The 22967-nt window shown below is 40.2% G+C and overlaps 2 protein-coding genes across 3 annotated transcripts; both read right to left on the bottom strand.

The window, feature by feature from the left end:
• Positions 1-6155: 6155 nt before the first annotated feature.
• Positions 6156-7584, bottom strand: LOC124282756 (gastrula zinc finger protein XlCGF67.1-like). The gene has a single exon (XM_046718783.1). It carries the CDS (start codon positions 7582-7584, stop codon positions 6829-6831), a length of 756 nt encoding a protein of 251 aa, XP_046574739.1. The 3' UTR covers positions 6156-6828.
• Positions 7585-7592: 8 nt separating this feature from the next.
• On the bottom strand, positions 7593-14461 carry LOC124282754 (zinc finger protein 567-like). Of its 2 annotated transcripts, none has more exons than XM_046718780.1 (3): positions 14405-14461; positions 9923-10400; positions 7593-9691 (listed from the first exon to the last, which is right to left on the bottom strand). In XM_046718780.1, exons 2-3 carry the CDS (start codon positions 10299-10301, stop codon positions 7593-7595), a joined length of 2478 nt encoding a protein of 825 aa, XP_046574736.1. In that variant the 5' UTR covers positions 10302-10400; positions 14405-14461. The 2 variants fall into 2 exon arrangements, with proteins under 2 accessions (XP_046574736.1, XP_046574735.1); XM_046718779.1 differs by lacking the exon at positions 14405-14461 and adding an exon at positions 13918-14007.
• Positions 14462-22967: the final 8506 nt, after the last annotated feature.

The raw sequence follows: 22967 nt of genomic DNA, 5'->3' as shown, positions 1-22967 counted from the left end.
GCTTTATCCGTCTGTGATGAAACTTCCGGTTCTCATGACCTTTGAACTTTGTAACAGCAGGCTAAAGCGTATACAGTTTTCGCTTACGTATTGTTGCCACATTGCCCGCTTCGTCCCTCCAGGGACGCACGTTAGTTGGCATGTTGTGAAGTGTTATTTAATCAAAACATCAACACCCTTGTGTAACATATAAACCTATTTTCCACAGTTGTATAAACCTCGTAAATGTTATGTAAAGTGAACGTTACGTATATATACGTTAATTGTGTTGCTTATACCAGAGACCATATAATCTATTATATGGTCTCTGCTTATACAGCGAAAGTGTAGTTCAGCTTCAAACACGTTTGATCTTATCGGTGAACTTTGGATTCAGTGACTGTCACTCTACAAAATATACAGAGTACATTCGTTACTGATTTATACTATGGCATTGAACGCGATTTGATGTTTGAATGAGATTTCCCGCATACTGTGATAACATTTAAGTTATTGAATTTCTCATACATATACATATTATACTTCATTGTAACATATTAAAAGTTGATTTAGGAACCGTTCATAATTTATGGCTAGGGTGGTGATGATGATTTTTATGGATAAGCATGTACAATGTGAATGACACCCCTAAATGTATGTACAAAGTAAGTGCCCCGCCCCTGCATGTCATGTACAAAGTCAATGCCCCCTCCCCTTTCCATATTTTTAAAGCATAATTTTTAAATATGTTTATGTACAAAATTGCTGACACCCTTAGAAACGTGCACAAAATTGATGCCACCTCCCCAGAACAAAATGGGTGACCCCTAAAATAACCATATATATATCCCCAACCCGCGCCATATAATTATGAACGGTCCCTTATGATGTTTTGGGATATTAGATATATTATTAGGAATAGTAAAAGTATAGTTTTCTCCCAAACATTTGTCAGAGTGTGTGTGGTGGTGGTGGGTTGTTCTTGTTAACCAAGAGGTGATCGAGAGCGGTATTATCAAATGAGCCTGATTTATACGTAGATTCCCCGCTTTGTGGAACGCTTTTCTCTTGTTTTATACGGTCGGTTGTTTGCGTTAATTTGACTCCATTTTCTGGGAAAGTTGGGTGTCTAGGGGATTAAAAAAGGGACGTGGAAATCACACCTATACATTAGACATATTTTTTGTTTAATAGTAACCGGCCAAAATATTTAAATATTGGATGTAAATAATTTTGTTGTTATTGAAAAATGCAACGATTTAATAGTATTTGTTGATGACTAAAATATTTATAGTAATGGATTGAATGTAAAAAGGGCAGACCTATCTTCAATATATTGTTTGTGAATAGTTTGTGAAATATCTCGAAGGCTTACATTTCGATATTAAAAAGCATGGTTTATTGCAGAAAATTGTTTGCTCTCAGGAACAGCACAAGACAGAAAGAGGTGTTAAGATTTTGCAAAAATCCGCTTTAAAAACAGTATGCACGCGTGTATTTAGGTTTATACGTATTATATCATCCTTCAATCAGCAATCTTTGAATATAAACTGTACAGCCGTAAATCAGCTTTAACGGTTCGCTGGTTTCCAGAACTGGTTCCATTACACGCTGGAAAAAAAAGGTATTTTCGTGTATCTCCCGTCAAGATGTATAGGTAGTTGAAGAACAATACTAACTTGGATATTAACGGGTATTGATCGAATGGTAGTGAAGTATGTATAACATATTCCCTGAACATGTGCGTGCTAGGTATGTGAGGTGAGGTGAGGTGAATTTGGGTTTAACGTCGTGCTTGAGAATATTTCGCTCATATGACGACGTGCATGCGTGTGTGTGTTTGTGCGGCTGCTTGTACTAGCCCAGACTGAAGCTGGTTTTATAGTGCTAGTCCACTGAGATACCACGCCGCAGTGAAGCATGAATACCCCACTCAGACACATTATACTGACTCCGAGCCGACCAGTCCCTGTTGTACCCATTAATGCCGAACGCCAGGCAGGGACCAACAAGTACCATATTTTAACGTCTTTTGGTATGACGCGGTCGGGGATCGAACCCGCGACCTTCCGCTCTCCTGCTAGGTATGTCTTAGACATGACATAACACATTAGTGTTGGTTGTTTATCTACACACACACACCCCTCTCTCCATTTAAGATGTAGACAGCATAAATTTAATGTTTAGCGACGAATGCTGATCTTACGAATCAAAACCCATGACGTCGACATTCTATTTTTGTCTAAATTCAGTTTGATACCGGTGTAAATATAAAGGTCCTGCTAACCAGCTCCAGCGTTAGAGAGTCATTGTATCTAAGAGAAATGTAGCAAAGGAGGTATAATATAGTGAAACTGCATCACAGTGTTTTGTGGAACATTGTGACGTCAACAGTTGCCCTGGCGTCGTCACAACCAATTGACATCACTGAACCCTTTCAAGTTAAACATAGAGATTTTTCTGGGTTACATCTTCTTTCTATTCTCGAGTACAACGTTTCAGGGCTTGTTCTGGCCCCATCATCAGGTAAACATATGTGACACGGTGACACCCCTCCTTCTAAAATGACAATCAAGCATCCTTTCAAGTTAGTAAACTGGTTCCCGGCTCCATTTTGCGTGTCGTCATCAACTTGCTTTGCATATGCTATTCACGAGTGACGTATAATTGTCATATATGACATTGTACGTATGCTATTCACGAGTGATGTATAATTTTCATGTATGACATTGTACGTATGCTATTCACGAGTGACGCATAATTTTCATGTATGAGATTGTACGTATGCCATTCCCTAGTGACGTATGATTTTCATGTATGACATTGTACGTATGCGTATTCACGATGAAGGTAATTTTCATGTATGGAGGTTACATGCTATGTCGCACATATGGAGGTTACACAGTGTCGCATATGAGGTTTACACCGTGTCACATATAGAGGTTGCACCGTGTCACATATGGAAGTTACACAGTGTCACATATGACATTGTACGTATGCTATAATTTTCATGCATGACATTGTACGTATGCTATTCACGAGTGACGTATAATTTTCATGTATGACATTGTACATATGCTATTCACGAGTGACGAATAATTTTCATATATGACATTGTACGTATGCTATTCCCTAGTGACGTATGATTTTCATGTATGACATTGTACATGTGCCATTCACGAGTGACCTATAATTTTCATGTGTGACATTTTACGTATGCTATTCCCTAGTGACGTATGATTTTCATGTATGACATTGTACATGTGCCATTCACGAGTGACCTATAATTTTCATGTGTGACATTTTACATATGATTTTCACTAGTCACAATGTGTTACATTTGTGACTTCCTCGGTATGCCATCATGTGACCTACATGTGACATTATGTGACTGATCTGTAGCACTGTCCGCCATGTATAACACAGTGCGATCTCCACTTGTGGCAGCTTCACTACAATCTGACAGTCTGTCCTCCATGTCACATAGTGTTAACGCCATGTCATAGGCGGATACAGAGGGGGGTGTGCCCCTCTTTTGTCCTGAAAGTTTATTAAGTGACCATTAAAACTCTCGTGAAAATAAAGTGTGCACCCCTCCTTTCTCGATAGTGTGCTCTCCCCCCTTTCTCTAAAAGCTGTATCCGCCCCTGCATGTGATCACTACGTGTGACATTTCACCTTGTGTCTTCCATATATATCACAGTGTGGCTTCTATATGTGATGCCAGTCTCTCTGCCATAATCCACTGTGTAACCTCCATGTGTGACACTGTGTAAACTCCATATGTGACACTGAGAAGCCTCCATATATGACACTGTGTAACCTTCATATGTGACACTGTGTAACCTCCATATGTGACACTGTGTAACCTCCATATGTGACAGTGTAATCTCCATATTTGACACTGTGTAACCTCCATATGTGACACTGTGTAACCTTCATATGCGACACTGTGTAACCTCCATATGTGACACTGTGTAACCTCCATATGACACTGTGTAACCTTCATATGACACTGTGTAACCTCCATATGTAATACTGTGTAACCTCCATGTGACACTGTGTAACCTTCATGTGCGACACTGTGTAACCTCCATATGTGTCACTGTGTAACCTTCATATGCGACACTGTGTAACCTCCATATGTGACACTGTGTAACCTCCATATGTGACACTGTGTAACCTTCATATGCGACACTGTGTAACCTCCATATGCACCACTGTGTAACCTCCATATTTGACACTGTGTAACCTTCATATGTGACACTGTGTAACCTCCATATGTAATACTGTGTAACCTCCATGTGACACTGTGTAACCTTCATATGCGACACTGTGTAACCTCCATATGTGACACTGTGTATTATCTATGTGACACTGTGTAACCTCCATATGTGATACTGTGTAACCTCCGTATGTGATACTGTGTAACCTCCATATGCGACACTGTGTAACCTCCATATGTGACACTGTGTAATCTCCATATGCTACACTGTGTAACCTCCATATGCACCACTGTGTAACCTCCATATGTGACACTGTGTAACCTCCATATGTGACACTGTGTAACCTCCATATGCAACACTGTGTAACCTCCATATGTGACACTGTGTAAAGTCCATATTTGACACTGTGTAACCTCCATATGCGACACTGTGTAACCTCCATATCTGACACTGTGTAACCTCCATATGCACCACTTTGTAACCTCCATATGTGACACTGTGTAACATTCATATGACACTGTGTAACCTCCATATGTAATACTGTGTAACTTCTATGTGACACTGTGAAACATTCATATGCGACACTGTGTAACCTCCATATGTGACACTGTGGTACCTCCATATGTAACACTGATTAACCTATATGCCACACTGTGAAACCTCCACACGCCACACACTGTGGAACCTCTTTTAGCAATATTCCAGCAACATCACAGCGGGGGACACCAGATATGGGCTTCGCACATTGTGCGCAACTGAACCTGGGACTTTGGCATGACGAGCGAACGCTTTATCGACTAGGCTACCCCACAACAGTAGAAAAGAAGGAAAACTATGAACACAGCTGGCCTTTATTCAACATCAAAATAGCGACGACACAAGTTTGGTTTGTTTCTTGTTTAACACCATTCTCAGCAATATTCCAGCTAAACAACAACAGTCTGTAAATAATGAAATCTGGATCAGACAATCCAGTGATTGACATCATGAGCATCGATCTACGCAGTTGGGACATACATAAACCAAGCCAGCGAGCCTGACCACAAGATCCTGATAGTTGCCTCTTACAACAAGTATGGGTTGCTGCAGATCAATTCTAACCCAGATCTTCATGGGTCCATTGTTTATAGCAGGAGCTGCACAGTCACCTGTAGGGCTGCAAAGATTTGGTTCAATTCATCGAAAATCGAATCTGACATCTTAGTTTCGATTATCGACAACCATTATCACTATTTCGATTCGATATTTGAATATCTGTTCAATTGTTTCCACACAGCGAGGATCCAACTTGAGCAGTTTCGAGCGCTAAAATAAGGCGAATGTGATTAGTTGACGCTGGGCTAATTATCCAATGAGCATTGTCATTAGTAGAAAACTCCAAGTTGATGATAGCTTTCATGCAAAAAAGGCGAGAGAGTTATATGAAACCTAATGTTTCTACTTGAATGAAGAATCATATTGAAAAAATCGAATCGGGGTCCAATATCGAAAATTGAATCAAATCGAAGTCTGGGTGAATCGTTGCAGCCCTACTGACCTGTTACAACACCTACACTCGAGTTACCTTGCTCCGTGGATATAAGGGAAGTGCAGCGAAAATCAAATTTTAAATGCACGATATCATTTTGTATCCTGATAGATTATTTTATTCATTGATTCAACAAACTGAACATGCCTAATTCTCCACTTGTGACTGAAACGGTTGTTTACGGAAGCCATTTGCAATCATCACCCATTCATGTGCACAAAAATGTGACATCACCTTGTTTCGTGGAATACGTAGTCAGTTACTATATATATCTATGTACGACAGTCCATTGAAGTAAGTAAGGAACGTAGGAAAGCAGACTACGAGATGTGAGAAGGTTGGTGCTAACAGTATATTTTTTACTGGACATTTCCTAAAAACACAATTTGGTATTAGTGGTATTAGTGATCTTGGGCTATTTCTCTCATTTCTGGACAGTTAGATTTAGTGTACATACCTGTATTGCACAGAGGCGTGGCATTGTATGTACATCAAAAGTACCGGGACGGCTTCGTGATGTCATAAGAGTGAGCGAGTGAATATAAGTTTAGTTTATCAATATTCCAACAACATCATGGTGGGGGTAACCAGAAATGGGCTTCACAAATGTACCCATGTGGGGAATCGAACCCGGGCCTTCCACGCTTTAACCACTAGGCCACCCCACCACCCCTACAACATTATAAGAAACTTCACTTACGAGATAGAATGGTGATTACTGCTTTCCACGAATCAAGGTTAACCAGGAATTTAGGTTACGGCTCTGTATACAAATCCATTAAAATCCACACATAACATTTCACATGCGGAAAAGCCAACAGATGATTGACATCAAACCAAGGTTAAAATATTCAGGTTGCCATGCAGATGGAAGTGAAACCCCAAAAAACTGTATCTGCCATAAAGTCCCAAAACTAATCCATGAAAATGAATTTGAGTGGTTGAGACCATTGAGAATATAACTTTACAGGCATGGAAGTTCAACGGTTTCTAAAGCTTCATGTCAATCGCATCAAATAGGTGTACACATATTTGTATGAAAATGTGCATTTACATTAAATGCCTCTGTTTTCATCATGTCTTTCGGTCGATACATTATAACTTACATTTTGGCATTAACTTGACTCTATTTTTTACGTTGCTGGCTTGTTCCTTCTCTGACTTCTTTTCATGAGATTTAAAATGCTTCATAAAATAATCCTTCCTGATAAACCCTTCCCCGCACACATCACACACAAAGTCCACCTCACCAGTGTGAGTCTTCATGTGCCGTTTCAAATGTACCGTCGTTGAGAAGGACTTGTCGCACAGCTTACAGTAAATTGTTATATCATTATGAATTCTTCGGTGTGACCGTAGTGTTTCAACATATCCGAATCGGAGTCCGCAATCTTCGCACTTGTACGGTTTTTCCCCCGTGTGAGTCCGTTTGTGTCTCTTCAACTGCGTGGACTGTCCAAATGTCTTTTTACACTGCTCACACTGAAAAGGTTTTTCTTCATTGTGGATTCTTCGGTGTCTCACCAAACTACATTTATGGGGGAACGTTTTTCCGCACAGCTCACATTTATGTTTTCGTTCTGAACTGTGTGAGATCATGTGAGATCTTAATGCACTTTTTTCAATGAAGGCCTTATCACACATGGTGCAAGGATATGGTCTCTCGCCTGTATGGACTCTTTTGTGTATAATCAATGTCGAGCGATGAGTGAAACCTGAGCCGCAGTACTCGCAGGTAAATTTTTTAAGGTTAATGTGGGTAAGTTGATGGTTGTACAAAGCTGTTGCTGTCAAGAATGTTTTATCACAGATTTTACACATAAATTCATCAATGTCGTCATGACCTAACATATGTTTTTTTAACTCGCTTGCCGTAGTACTTGCAAAATCACAGGCAACACATCGAAATGGTCTCTATGTTGATCCCGATGAATTTTCAGTTCCTCTTGAGTTTCAAAGTCAATATCACATCTCCGACATTTCCACATTTTATGAATCTTCATGTGTTTGTTCAGATGTTTGTTATCATCAAACCTCTGCCCACATGCTTCACACTTGAAATTGTCTTCGCTTGTGTGTAGTTTAGAATGACTAGACAGACTCGCTACATCCTCAAACTCCTCCGAACAAACATCACACTTGTATTGTTTTCTATGACTCTTTTCACAATGATTCTGCAACCATTTCAAGGACTTGTAGCTCTTATCACATTCTGAACAAGAAAACGACTTTGTTTCCTCGTGGGACATCATGTGCGTCTTTATCACCGCCTCGGAGATGCAGGTAAAGTCGCAATTCGCACACTCGTACATCGTCTCATGAACGACCTTATGCTCCAACAGTTCTGTTCTGGTTTCAAAAATTTCACCGCAACTTCTACACTTCCATCGCTTATGAGTCTTCAAATGGATCCTCATATCTATCAACTTGGAAAACCTTTTCCCACATTTCTTGCACCCAAACCTCTGTCTCTTGACATGCAGTTTAGAATGCGCATCAAGGCTAATTTGTTTTCTGAACTGCTTTGCACAAATTTTACATTTAAACGTCTCTTGATGCATCTTCTGGCTATGATTTTCCAAAGATTTCGAGCTCTTGAAGGTCTTTTCACACAGCTTACACTGGAAATGTTTCTTCCCTTCATGGGTGTGCAAGTGACCGTTCAAACTAATGGCCTCAGTGAAGGTCAGTTCACAGACCCCACATTCAAAGTTCATCTCTGGAATTTCTCGATGGTTTTCCACGTGATCTTTCAGCTTGTCCCTCTCAGTAAAAACCTTTTCACAAATTCCACATTCAAAGTAGACACTGCTTTTGCACTCGTGGGATTTGAACCGACCCACTGATTTCAATTTCTTATTGCACGTCGCACACTGAAGTTCACCATTCTGATTGTGGAGTTTCAAATGCATATTCAGTTTTGCTTCCTGAGAAAAATACTTTTCACACACCTTACATGAATAGGATTTAGAAGCTGATTTGGTTGCTGGTATCAAAGCATCACTGGACCTTGTGGAACCAATTCTAACTTGATTAACATGGGATTTCAAATTCTTCTTTATTCGCTTTGTAGGCAGTGGGGAGTCCGTTTCTTCTTCCTTAATCTTCCGTCTTCTTCCTTTATATGATGACCAGTTTTTCGTATCAATAGGAATTTCAGAGAGAGACAAGTCAAGTTCTGTTTTGATGACAATTGGCATGAAAGTATCAGTTTCAGATGCAGTTTCATCATGCACCTTACCACTTTCATCAACAGTCTTTCTGGAACTGGCTTCAATTTCTGGTCCAAGGTCACCATCATGGCACAAGGTCAAAACTTGACCTTGACCCGTCTCCAAGGACTCTGCATTTTGAACATGAGATTCTTCTGTACAGTCCTGTGATGTTCTGGAAGATGAAATGTGGTGAATTCTATTCTTATTTTTCGCTGTTTCTGAGTTGCATGAATCAGTTGTACTGGCATTGATGGTAGCAATAGTGTTGCATGCAGCAGATGACTTCTCTCGAAGAACATCTTCATCATCGCTGTCATCCTGGGATTCCATGGAAAGGTCTGAAACAGTGTCATCATGGAAGTCCTGAGAACTTGAAGCATTTCTTTCAGAAATATTAATTCCTTTGGTGAATTCATCAGTTTCATCTTCAGTGTCCTTCAACTGATAATGATAATCCTGACTGACATTTTGTGTCGGTTTTTGATCTACAGACTGTAAATCAACACTGCCATTAAGGATATAAGAATTTCTGAGGACATTGTTAGCAAGTTGTGAAGGGCTGCCATCTGTAGACACTGTCTCGACACCGTCAACAAGAATCGCGTGATTTTGTAGGACCTTTCCTTCCAGTTGCGTTGTCTTATCAGCTTCAGAAGCTGGTTCAACGCTGTCTGCAGGATCAACATTCACAATCTCCCCACACTTCCTACCCTCACAAACCAACAACTTGTCCCTACAGACAATTGTCCGACTGACGCCACCCACTGACTCCTGCCCAGCAACTTCTGCTGGTGTGACAGTATCAACCACCATGTCCCTCGCACCACCACCTCTCCCAGGGAGTCCGTCAGAAGGCAAAGAGATATCAAAAAGACTGTGATCAGATCCATCATACTGGTAGCGAAATGTTTGACTCTCAGCTTCAGAATCCTTTAAGCCCACATTACCAGCCTTACTTTCCCGACCTGCCTGAACGCTTTCACCCTGCCTCATCAACCCATTGCTCAGACATCCCCCATCATGATCTTCATCCACTGAAGATGCTTCCTGTGATGAATTTACACCTGCGGCATAAATATATATGGCATCACGATCCCCAGTCTTGCGCATGGAAGTAACACTGGTGCCATCCAGCAACACCACACAATGTTCAAAATCGGTACCAACATCTGTGTTCTCAGCTTCATCAAGCTTGCGTCTCACATTTCCTTTGGCGACAGATCTTGCTTGCGGTCTTGTGGTATCCAATGATCCAGGACAGTCAGTGTTCTGGGTGGGTTCTTGAGGTCTGTAGTTATCTGTCGTGGTCCTCGGGGGTGATCTGCCACCAAGGGTTGGATCCATCAGTACCATCGTGACTCACCATGGGGTATAGTGTTGAGTGTAGGTACTGTAGCTTACCCTGGCTTGGACCATGATGGCGGCACGAGCTTCTTTCACAATGTGCTCCGTCTAGGTTACTGCTCGTCAAAATAAACACCTGTAAAGAGAAATCAATCAAGTTGGACAAAAGGACTCTTACAGTGAGGATGATTTCATTCCACTTTTAGCAATATTCCAGCTATATCATGGTGAGAAACACCAGAAATGGGCTTCACACATTGTATCCATGTTGGGAATCGAAAAGAGGTCTGGGATGACGAGCGACCATAGTCTATAAAACTCAACATACAGTCTGCAGTGGCATGCATGAACTGCTACACTTTACTTCACACAATGGAGAGTGAGCGAGTGAGTTTAGTTTTATGCCGCACTCAGCAATATTTCAGCTATATGGTGGCGGTCTGTGAATAATCGAGTCTGGACCAGACAATCCAGTGATCAACAACATGAGCATTGATCTGCACAAGTGGGAACCGATGACATGTGTCAACCAAGCCAGTGAGCTTGACCACCCGATCCCGTTAGTTGCCTCTTACGACAAGCTTGGGTTGCTGAAGGTTCATTCCAACACGGACCTTCACGGGTACACAATGGAGAAATACTTATCTATCTCCAATCAGAGAGAAGCAAAATGTCAAATCATCAAAGACCATCAAATGTCATAAGTGAGTGAGTGAGTTTGGTTTACCCCGCCTTCAGCAATATTCCAGCAATATCACATCAGGAGCACCAGAAATGGGCTTCACACATTGTACCCACGTAGGGAATCGAACCAGGGTCTTCAGCATCTTCATTTGGCTACCCCACCCCCCAAATGTCTTACGTGAATACGTTGATGGCAGCATGGCTGCAAATGTGCTGTTACGATTCACTCGCAAATTCGGTGAATCGAACCGTAGCCCTTCATCAGTTCAATTCGTTATTTGTGGTCACCAGAACTGAATAATAATGAATATAAGCGCTTTTTTAAAGGGAGAGTCTTATACTTGAACCCTTATGTCCTTTTCCAAAATGAGATATGCAAGAATGGAACATGTACTAGCCTGGCAGTAGGGCAAGTCATGTTAGTTTGCCAAGGCTGCACATGGTACTGTCAACGATAACTATTACATACCAAATTTGACTGTCATGAGATCACTGGTTATTGCTGTGACAAATTATCAATCAACATGGGCGTACATATTGTGCATCAATCACTTGACAACAATACACAGGCCTACCATACAAACGGTGAACAAATCATCAAAACTGAACTCATATACACCAAAACAGAACAAAAATCACCAAAACTGCAACAATATCCTCTAAAAACGAAACAATACATCTGTAATGGAAGACTAATCGTTTGAAATGGAAACAAAACTCGCATATCAGCTACAAGAGTGTGAGAGAACGGTCGCCGAGCGTACAAAACTGCATTCATAGCATCCCAACACGGCAGTCATAGCATCCCAAAACGGCATACAAATCGTCAAAGATGGCGGGGAGGGGAGACGAATAGGCTTTGGTACATAATTGTTTTTCGTCACTTTGAGTCTAATCTTGAAAATTTGATATCGGGATGTAGTGCATAAACCCCCTATTGTAGTAAGCTTCAAACCTATGTCCATACTTCTCAGTGTCAGGCTTGCAATTCTACACAATGTGGTCCCTCGTTCGACCGAATAGGATTTCTTGTCAACATGCCGTGGTCCTGTTTCTCTTCAGTTTTGTAAATAAAGTGTTCATAGCGTCACATTCAACATTACTATATTTTAGTGATTTAAAAAGTTTACAAACACTTTGTTCATTTTCCGTGAATTGCATATATATAAGTGATCATTTTTAAAGTGTACGAGTGCAAACTCAATCCACTGATTAGGGAAGGAATTTCCGTTTCAAGTCCACAGGAGGCGACTTCTTGAGACTTACAATAAGAAAGACGGACGCATGTTTGTACCTCAAGTTAAGCTTAATTTTTTGTTAAATGATGTAAAATGTTTGGGATTGCATGGAATACTTTGAAGTACATGGAAAAGATAAAATTGCAGAATGCTAAAAATCTTCCTGACACAATTCACAGTTGAACTATAAGCAAGTTCATGTTTCCTTTTCTGATGAGAACGCAATGTTACCCAATTTTTGAACTTCTCTTTATATGGCATACACTCAAACGTTGGAATTTTCGGAAGATTCGGTATCACAGAGATATCTGAAAGAAATATATTCACTGAATGACTTCATAAAAGTAAGATGAAACTAGAAGATCTTCGTCTGAGGACATGACCATACGTGCAGTGTGAAGCGGTGGCATACAAACATACAAACTAAGAAGAATATGTCAGATGATGAGAGGACTGACACGTCTCTCTAGGGAATCTGTGAATACAAGTTTGAGAAATTAAAAAAAAGGCAGTTTTTGAAGTCAAAGTAGAAATGATCACTTAGATATGCAATTCACGGAGAATGAACAAAGTTTTTGTAAACTTTTTAAATCACTAAAATATAGTAATGTTGAATGTGACGCTATGAACACTGTATTTACAAAACTGAAGAGAAACAGAACAAACGGCATGTTGACAAGAAATCCTATTCGGTCGAAAAAGGGACCACATTGTGTAGAATTGCAAGCCTGACACTAAGAAGTATGGACATAGGTTTGAAGCTTACTACAATAGGGGGTTTATGTACTACATCCCGATATCAAATTTTCAAGATTAGACTCATAGTGACGAAAAACAATTATGTACCAAAGCCTATTCGTCTCCCCTCGCCGCCGTCTTTGACGATAATTTGTATGCCGTTTTGGGATGCTATGACTGCCGTGTTGGGATGCTATGAATGCAGTTTTGTATGCTCGGCGACCGTTCTTGCGCGCTCTTATAGCTGATATGCGAGTTTTGTTTCCATTTCAAACGATTAGTCTTCCATTACAGATGTATTGTTTCGGTTTTAGAGGATATTGTTGCAGTTTTGGTGGTTTTTGTTCTGTTTTGGTGTATATGAGTTCAGTTTTGATGATTTGTTCACCGTTTGTATGGTAGGTCTGAATACAGTATTCGTGAATAATTATTCATATTCCTGACCCTATATTAGTGATACATATCATATTTGCCAAATAGTGTATTCGTTGCAGCCCTAATATCGTCATTGCAAAATATTGCAATTCAATTTCGGAGATTTGTTTGCACACAGCTGAAGCTAGGAACAGTATCCTACTATGCAACCAGCAAGATGGTTTCGACTGTTGACAAGGGAATATATTAATATGCAGCCTATCAGCAGTTTCACGAGTTTGACACTGCACTACATTCAATTTCAAACATGTTTGAACAATTCACAACAATTAGATACATTCCATCAATCTCCCATTTCTAACAAGAACCGACAGTGCATTCCTGTTTTGAAATATTACATGTTGCATTAACTTTTTAACTTAAGTTTTAAACGCAAGAAACGAACTCTTTGAGTTGGTTTGATGGCACCAACGCAGCTTCGTCCGATGCAACTCCCGAATCTGATCGACAATAGTTAGGAAAACATCTCTGACATACACCTCTCTCAAAGAACAGATTAATTGAAGATTATTGCAAATACCCAAATGGACACTACCTCAAGTGCGTCAGCACTTTTCTGCTTCGTGTCTTGACTATTTTAACTCTTCCATAGAGTGTTCACCGCAACCGGAAGTACAATACGGTTTTTTATCAAAACGGCAAAAAACCGAAACTGGCTTCATTCTATAAAACTAAAACGGCACAAGAGCTCGAATGAGCATGATCGGTTTCCACTTAAATAGCGATGTTGTGGTTCCTCTTGACCGGTACTCGAGGGAGCGACACGGCGTGTCAAAAGTCTGCCGTCATATTGAAATGAAACAAGTAATTACACTTCAGGTTTAACAGAAGCGACAAAACCCTTTCCACATAATAGAAATGCTCTGAGAATAAATTGTGACCAAAGGCAAATATGAACTATGTTTGAAATGTATGATGAATGATTGTTTGAAATGTATGATGAATGATTGTTGGAAATTATATCGGGAAAGAGGGGGGATATCAATCATCCCGAACCTCCTTCCCAACACCAATTACTCACCTCCTTTACATGGATGACCTTGAAGTTCTTGTCGGAGACTCCTCCCTAAAAACACAAACAAAACAAACAACAAAAACATACGAAACAACAGGGGCGGGGGCCGCTTTTTGAGATGTGTGTGTGTGTGCTCAATATTGAGAAAGAAGGGGTGCACACTTCATTTTGACGAGAGTTTCAATGGTCATTTAATAAACTTTCAGGACAAAAGGAGGGGGGCACCCCTGCACACACACCCACCCCCTGGATCCGCCGAACAAAACAAACAACAAAAACAAACACACACACAAAATAGATAACACAACAAAACAACAACACCCCCACCCCACCCACACACACCCCCGCCTCCCCAATAAAACAACAACAAAAAACAAAGCAGAAAAACACCCCAAACAACAAAATAAAATCTTTAAGAAAGCCGAAAAAGAAACCGAAAAGATAAAAACAAACAAATGACAGATAACTAGAAAGATCTATTTCAATAATAGCTTGGCCGCCGATCCAAAATAAATACATATATCTTTTTCCTTGAAAAAAATATTTCAATATCTATTTTTTTGTGATGTATCTGACACAAGACGCGCATATAAAGTAACAAGCCTTATAGTGTCAGTTTTATAGTTACCAAAGTGTAAGTAGTGTGTGGTTTCGTTAGTAACATAATCAGTAACATACTAAGTGTTTCTGACTTAGTGTTGAGTAAGATTCACTTATGAAAATTACATGCAATTCATCCTCAATATGGACTAAACTCTTTGATACATAATATATATACAATAATACCAATATTTTTGCAATATTTCTTCAACACGTACATAAAACTTCTTGTGGTGACCACTATGGAAAAACATGAATTTTTCTGACCCGTATGATCCTTTGACTCATAAAAAACGACAGAATGATTGGAATCCATGTTGATTTTATGATGATTGCTAATTTAAAAAAACAAAACACTGATTTTCATACAAAACCATGTCTGTACAAGTATGGTCCTTGAATGTTTAAGGTTGAAGTTATTGATGAATGTTAACATTTAAACTGTCAGTTTGCGTGTCTTACACGAGTCAAGGTCAATACCAGTGTAACCTCCATGTGACAGTATGTATGACAGCCAGCACTCTCCTCCTCATACCCATTGTCAGCCTCCTGATCCTCTGAAGGGGCAGTCTACGCCATTCCTCGTGTAAAGCAGCTTCCAATTGGGCCAGGTTCTGTACAGGGGGATCCCTTTGTTGCACACCACGATGTATGACAGACAGCACTCTCCTCCTCATACCCCCTGATCCTCTGAAGGGGCAGTCTACACCATTCCTCGTGTAAAACAGCTTCCAATTGGGCCAGGTTCTGTACAGGGGGATCCCTTTGTTGCACACCACGATGTATGACAGCCAGCACTCCCCTCCTCATAACCATTGTCAGCCTCCTGATCCTCTGAAGGGGCAGTCTACGCCATTCCTCGTGTAAAGCAGCTTCCAATTGGGCCAGGTTCTGTACAGGACGATCCCTTTGTTGCACACCACGATGTATGATAGCCAGCACTCCCCTCCTCATACCCATTGTCAGCCTCCTGATCCTCTGAAGGGGCAGTCTACGCCATTCCTCGTGTAAAGCAGCTTCCAATTGGGCCAGGTTCTGTACAGGACGATCCCTTTGTTTCACACCACGACCAATCATGTCCCAGATATGCTCCAAGGGTTCATTCTATCGTGAGCTATGTCAGGGGGTGCTGACAAGAGAAAGTTGTATTTTGTCAGGTCAGAGTTCTCAATGACATCTCGCAAACCTGTCACAAACCAGGAACCTGAGGTCGGTCGGCGAAATGCGTAGAAACCGGAAAGCATTGGGTTGTATGTGTTGGTCAGAGTTTCTTGTGTATATATACACAGCCTTCGACTATATTCGAAGTTACAACCAGTTTCAATTGCTAGTTAAAAATTACTAAACCGTGAAAGAACTGCTCTAAAATGGCAAGGAATATCATAAGATAGATATTTCTCAATATAAAAATAGTGTTTTAATATGGACATTTCGAAGATTCATTTACAGACAACTGTCATGATCAGTAGCAAAGTATCAGACAACCTTTGTTTAAACAGATGGATAAACATATTTACATCGCCGAAACCTAGGCTTAACCAAACAAACCCAAAGAGAAAACAATGTCTTTAACCCTTTTTAAAAAACCTTTTTACTGTTATCCATATGATCTAAATTATATTTATATTCTGCATCTTTATTACCTTTTAAAATTCTACGATGTTACATACTCCTGTTTGATGTGTACACGAATCATATGTTTCCAACATCCAATAATTTTTCTAAAGCCTGTGTTAATGACATGTGTTTTGAATTTTGTTTTTGTTTTAAATTTTATATTGTGTTTTCAACTCACTTTCAAACATTCTAAAATTACACCTTGTCACTGTTACCCTTCATCTGTATACTATAAACTTGGCTAATAAAATTACAAAATAGATTACCGCCTCCGTGGTGTAGTGGTTAGAGCGTCCGCCCGGAGAGCGGAAGGTCGCGGGTTCGATCCCCGACCGCGTCATACCAAAAGACGTTAAAATATGGTACTTGTTGGTCCCTGCCTGGCGCTCGGCATTAATGGGTACAACAAGGACTGGTCGGCTCGGAGTCAGTATAATGTGTCTGAGGGGGGTATTCATGCTTCAATGCGGCATGGTATCTCAGTGGGCTAGCACTATAAAACCAGCTTAAGTCTGGGCTAGTACAAGCAGCCGCACATACACATACACACGCATGCACGTCGTCATATGAGCGAAATATTCTCAAGTACGACGTTAAACCCAATTTCACCTCACCTCACCTAACAAAATGGATTACTTCACTATCTTTTAACTCCGTCTTCAGACCATAGAGTACAATATCTCTGTAACTATCATATACTGTATTACTTACATTATTTTTTCTCCATTTAAAAATGTCTAACCAAAAAGGCAAAACATTTGTACAATAGAACACATAAGGTCAAGCTGCCAAACACAGTCACCCATCCAAGCTAGACACGTGCACTTGTCGAACACTGCTTAACTTCAACCGATCTGTGACCTGCGCTATATGCACAAGACCACAAACTTCTAGGGATGGGTATTGCAGAGAATTTTCATATTGCGATATATGCGATGCGAAAGCATGTATTGCGATATGTATTGCAATATATTGCAAGACGGTTTTTTAAACAATAAACTACTTATAATCGAGTTAACTCTTTATTTATAAAGCAAAAACGCAACAAAATCACTATGGTTGATTAAGCTTTCATAAAAACGTTTAATCATGACAAAATAATAATATAGATAATATTTAAATGTAAGTTTCACCACAATCATTCCCACCACCATTACCACAGTTGCCACGATCATCAAGGTTTCCGAGTGTTTCGAAGTTTTCCGAATGCATGTCAAAATACCGGTTGTCAATTAGCGTATCGCAATACGTATCGTTTTCATGTCTGAACTGGTTAATATCGTTAAACCGGTTATATTACGCAGCCCTACAAACTTCATATTCAGAAGATCTGGGCTCATTCCCCCGCATTGTGTAAAATATATTCCTCGTATACTCCTACCGACATGTTGTCGTGACTGCCTCAAACTCTCTAAGGCTTAAAATAATAATTTAAAAAAACGTGCGACCGGCGCTAAAGCAAAAGATGCGCTCGTAAAATAGTCTGACACCTCCAAAAAGAAATGGGAGGTGGTATTATATTTTATGTAGGAGAAAATCTATTTTTTCAAAATCCCCGAAACTACTTCATTTAAATATTAAAGAAACAGTCTAAAGATGGAAGAAATCCTGAAGTGAAGAACGGATCACCTTGCCACCAGTCGAAATTCAAATGAGTGAGTGAGTGAGTGAATTTAGTTTTACGCCACTTTTAGCAATATTCCAGCAATATCACGACGGGGGACACCAAAATGGGCTTCACACATTGTACCCACGTGGGGAATCGAACCCGGGTCTTCGGCGTTACGAGCGAACGCTTTAACACTAGGTTACCCCAAAGGAAACATGAAGAAACCTGAACCTTAAGCACAGTAAAGGGTCATTTGATAAGGTCCTTTGATATTCGACCAGCGAAGGTCTGGGTTAGAATATTGATCTTCATGAATGATCCGGGTTCATATAAGATAATCACTATATCACTAACTACATGCAGTATGTAGGTCCGTGAAGATACAGGTTAGAATTGGTCTTCAGTAACCCATGCTTGTCGTAAGAGGCGACTAACGGGATCGGGTGGTCAGGCTCGTTGCGCAGATCGATCTCATGCTGCTGATCACTGGATTGTCTGGTCCAGATTTGATTATTTTACCGACCGACGCCATATAGCTGGGATATTGCTGAGTGCGGCGTAAAACTAAACTCACTCACTCACCTTTGATATTCTGGGATGGATGGGGTTCGGATTGGGGCGAGCGGGTTCGATGTGGATATGGGAGGAGGGGTGGCGGAAGAAAGAAAGGGGTGTGCTTGTGTGGTGCGTATGATTTCTATGTTTGTTTGTTGTATAACGCCGCACTCATCAATATGTCAACCACATTCCGTCAGTCTGTAAATAAGCCAGCCTGTACCAGACAATCCCGCGTGTGTCAATGAGATAGTCTGCCTCACAGCCTCTGACCCATGTTATTTTCCCTACTGCCTAGCCCTCCCTGCAATGCTAAAGCCCTTAAAAAAGCAAGTCTAGATTTTCCATGAATCTCTGGTCTCCCTGGGTCTCCTTTTCAATTTAAATGGGTTTATTTGGTACAATCAAGATTATATATATTCAGGGACTCAGCGTTGGTCTGTCTATGAGTCAGCGCATAGAGTCCGCGTATAGAGACTATAAAGATTGTACTTGCTGCAACACCCAAACCAGGTTTATGTGTATGAAACAGCATGTCATACAAATTGACAGCAGGCAACAAGGGCATCATGGTGCAAGATAATTTCATTTTTTTCCGGGCCAGTCTGAATCATACAGTGTATTGAATTGTCACTTAGTAATGCAACTTTTTAAACACAGCGCAAACAAATTGATATTGTCAGCATTTGTCTGGTTTAAATATCATGTGCCCCCATTTCATTACAATTCAACACAAATAAAAATATAAAGGCACTCCTGTGATATTAAAAACTATAATTCTATACGTTCTTCCAGCTGTTGAATGCGTTGGCCTTTTGGTTATTAAGGACGAAATTACCTGTCTAGGACGAAGCAGAGCGTTTCAGCCGAGTGTCTTGTCATGTGGAATATATATCAACGAGTCGATCAAAGTTTAAAACACTTTGTCGTTACCCGTGAAGATCGGGATTTGACCTGATCTTCATCAGCCCATGCTTGTCTTACGAGGCGGGACTCCGTGGACAAATTGTGTTGTTGAACACAAATTCTATCCGGAATATTCATAGGTTTGTTTTATTTTGTTTGTTGTTTAAAACCGCACTCTGCAATATTATTATTATTCTTTATAACATGATATTTCTATAGCGCACATATCCATGCAACTATTACATGTTCAAGGCGCTGAATATTCCAGGTATATGGCGGCGATTTGTAAACAATCGAGTCTGGACCAGACAATCCAGTGATCAACAGCATGAACATCGATCTACAATTGGGATACGATGCCATGTGTCACCTTGCCTGTAAATTAGGGGTGGGTATTGCAGAGAATATTCATATTGCGATATATTGCGATACGAAAGCATGTATTGCGATATGCATTGCAATATATTGCATGAAGTATTTTTTAACAAAAAACTACTAATAATCGAGTTACTGCCTGATTTATAGAGCAAAAACACAACAAAATCACTATGCTTGATTAAGCTTTAATAACAAATTTTAATCATGATAAAATAAAAATGTGAATAATATTTGGCACAAATGAAACAAGGAAATATCCGAAAATTTCCGAGTGTTACGACGTTTTCCGAATGCATGTCAAAATACGTATCGTTTTCATGTCTGAACCGGTAAATACCGGTAAACCGGTTATATTGGGCAGCCCTACTGTAAATAGTGACTGAAGTCTAATTTGAACCGGGATCTTCACTGTGCCGAGTGGATCTGAAGGGGTTGCAGGGTGAAATGGGTTTGTCTTTTCACCCCTCTCGAGGAAGACACCCGAAAGACACCAGAAATGGACATTGTACCCAGATCATTTGTTGAGGGGAAAGAATTCAGTGATAATATATGAAAGCGACAAAGATAGGTGTATGATCATAAGAATCTATGGCTTGAAGAATCCGTTGTAAGATTCCGCCTGCGTCATGAGCTCGTGTACCGAAAAATCAACCAAACAGTTATGACACCAGGTGTTCATGAATGGGGGAACCTCTCTTGCTCCACAAGTGTCATCCGTCAAACACATGACAAGGCGCGCAAATATTCATTTGCAAAACCAGACCCGTGGAGATCCGGGTTAGAAATGATCTTCAGTAACCCATGCTTCTCGTAAGAGGCGACTTCGGGATCGGGTGGTCAGGCTCGCTGACCTGGCCATGAGTGACACATGTCATCGTATCCGTCGATGCTCATGATGTTGGTCACTGGATTGTCTGGTCCAGACTCGATTATTTACAGACCGCCGCCATATAGCTGGCATAGTTCTGAGTGCGGCGTAAAACTAAACTCAGTCACACCCACTTGCAACACCATTGGAATAGATTACAGCTCAAAATAGGTGATTTAGCATTAGACATTACCTTTGTCACTGATGCATCAACATTTAAAACCGCCTCATGGCGTCTACATTAAACGTGTCTGAAAGCTTTTCCAACTTGTAGCGTTGATTATACAAGTGATAAGCAAGTCTAAGCCGCTCTTTAAACTCTCGTTTAGCATCACGCTCGATGTGTTTTCAAAGGTTGTTTGCAGAAGATACTAAACGCTGGAGCTGTTGGTGTTCGTGCTCAAGATCACGTAGATAGTACAGTCGAGCACCGTTGTCTCGATATTCATGGGACCAAGAAAAATATCGAGTTATCCGAACTTCGAGACATCCGACCAGGGCATATAGTCACACATCACTATGAAAGAAAACAAAACCAAAAGTAGATTTCATGTATGCTAGTATTTCACGTGATTACACAGTGGCAGTGTTTCGTCGTAACAGTGAGTACTTCCTAATTAATTCCTTCTTAATTAATCCTAATTAAATAACAAACAAGTGACACCTTCAACTCAATTAGCCCTAATTAGTTTACACTACCGCATCATTTTGATTCATGCCGCACCGTGTAAAAACGTGTGAAACAACCCCAGTTCAGAGATACTTGCTGCACGAAAGGTAGGTGAATATCGAGTTTCTTTGCAAATATCGAGTTAAAAGGGTAATTTTGCTTGTTGGGACCATGAAATTATACCGAAATATCCGAAATATTGAGACATCCGTATCGAGTTAAAAGAGATTGAATAATGATAGATTATGAAAGGATTTTGCCTGGACCGAGATGTTATATCGAGACAATCGAGTTATCAGAGTTCGACACAACGTTGCTCGACTTTATTGTGCCCCTGAGTTGTTATTCTCAGATGGAGTACACTCAATAGTAAGATTCTGCTCTCCAACAAGGCTTTGGGCAGAGACAGATGCCCAAAGGTTGCATCTCTTGAGAGTGAAAGAAACGCATCTCTCATCAAATAGCCCTGATATGTGAAAAGACTGAAGTGTTCTAACGTCAAACACACTCACTGATTACAAGAACATACCCAAAACATCATACGCCCTGACCAAACAAGCTGTACTGGAAGAGGCCTCAAACCAGTCTAGTTCACTCACTCATCCACAAGATTTGTTTATATGTTTCCCTTCAACCCTCAATGTCAAGTCCAATAAAAATCAAAATATCCCAATGCACAATAAATACACTTCACGGTTTCGAATTCTTCGGGAAATTTCCTGTTTCTTGATACCATCCACTATAATTTTAGACAAAGTTCAAGTGCTGAAAATGACCTTTCAAAATAGGCTTCATCGAAAATGTCGCCATTTTTGACACAGTACGAAATCGCGATTCACAGCGTTATTTGCTGTATGTTTTGAAATGTGAAAACCGGATAATTACTGGGAGTATTGAATTTCAAAAATAACATATTCATGATCACTCATATCAGTTTTACATGAAATCGCTAAGTAAAATTCTGAAACGTTGCCGATGAATCTAGAATCGGTTGGGATGTTTTCGAAAATGCACTACACGAACGCCGTAGAGCGCTTTCCGCCATATTGGATAGTGTTTACAAAATCACGTTTCATGAAGGCCGGTATTGAGACGCATATTACATCACGTATATTTCATATTCAGCTTCGAAAAAATGCATCAATAAACTCCCCATACATTTTAGACTCAACTGCAAGTGGTCTTTGTCACCAATGCCAACTGTCTAGATAAAATGAGACGAAACATATTTGGTGTGAAAACGAACGCTGTGCTCGAAAGACCGCGCTGGTTCGAAATGTAAACAAAGACAAAACCTATTTTACACTGTGTAGCATTTTCTGAAAATTTTCAACATTCATCCGTCTATTCATTACTTGCAAT

This window comes from Haliotis rubra, unplaced genomic scaffold, assembly GCF_003918875.1.
Source record: "Haliotis rubra isolate DU_JTF1 unplaced genomic scaffold, ASM391887v1 Scf302, whole genome shotgun sequence".
Taxonomy (NCBI): Eukaryota; Metazoa; Mollusca; class Gastropoda; order Lepetellida; family Haliotidae; genus Haliotis; species Haliotis rubra.
The sequence above is the reverse complement of the archived record's forward strand: the minus strand, read 5'-3'. Positions and strand labels throughout refer to the sequence as shown.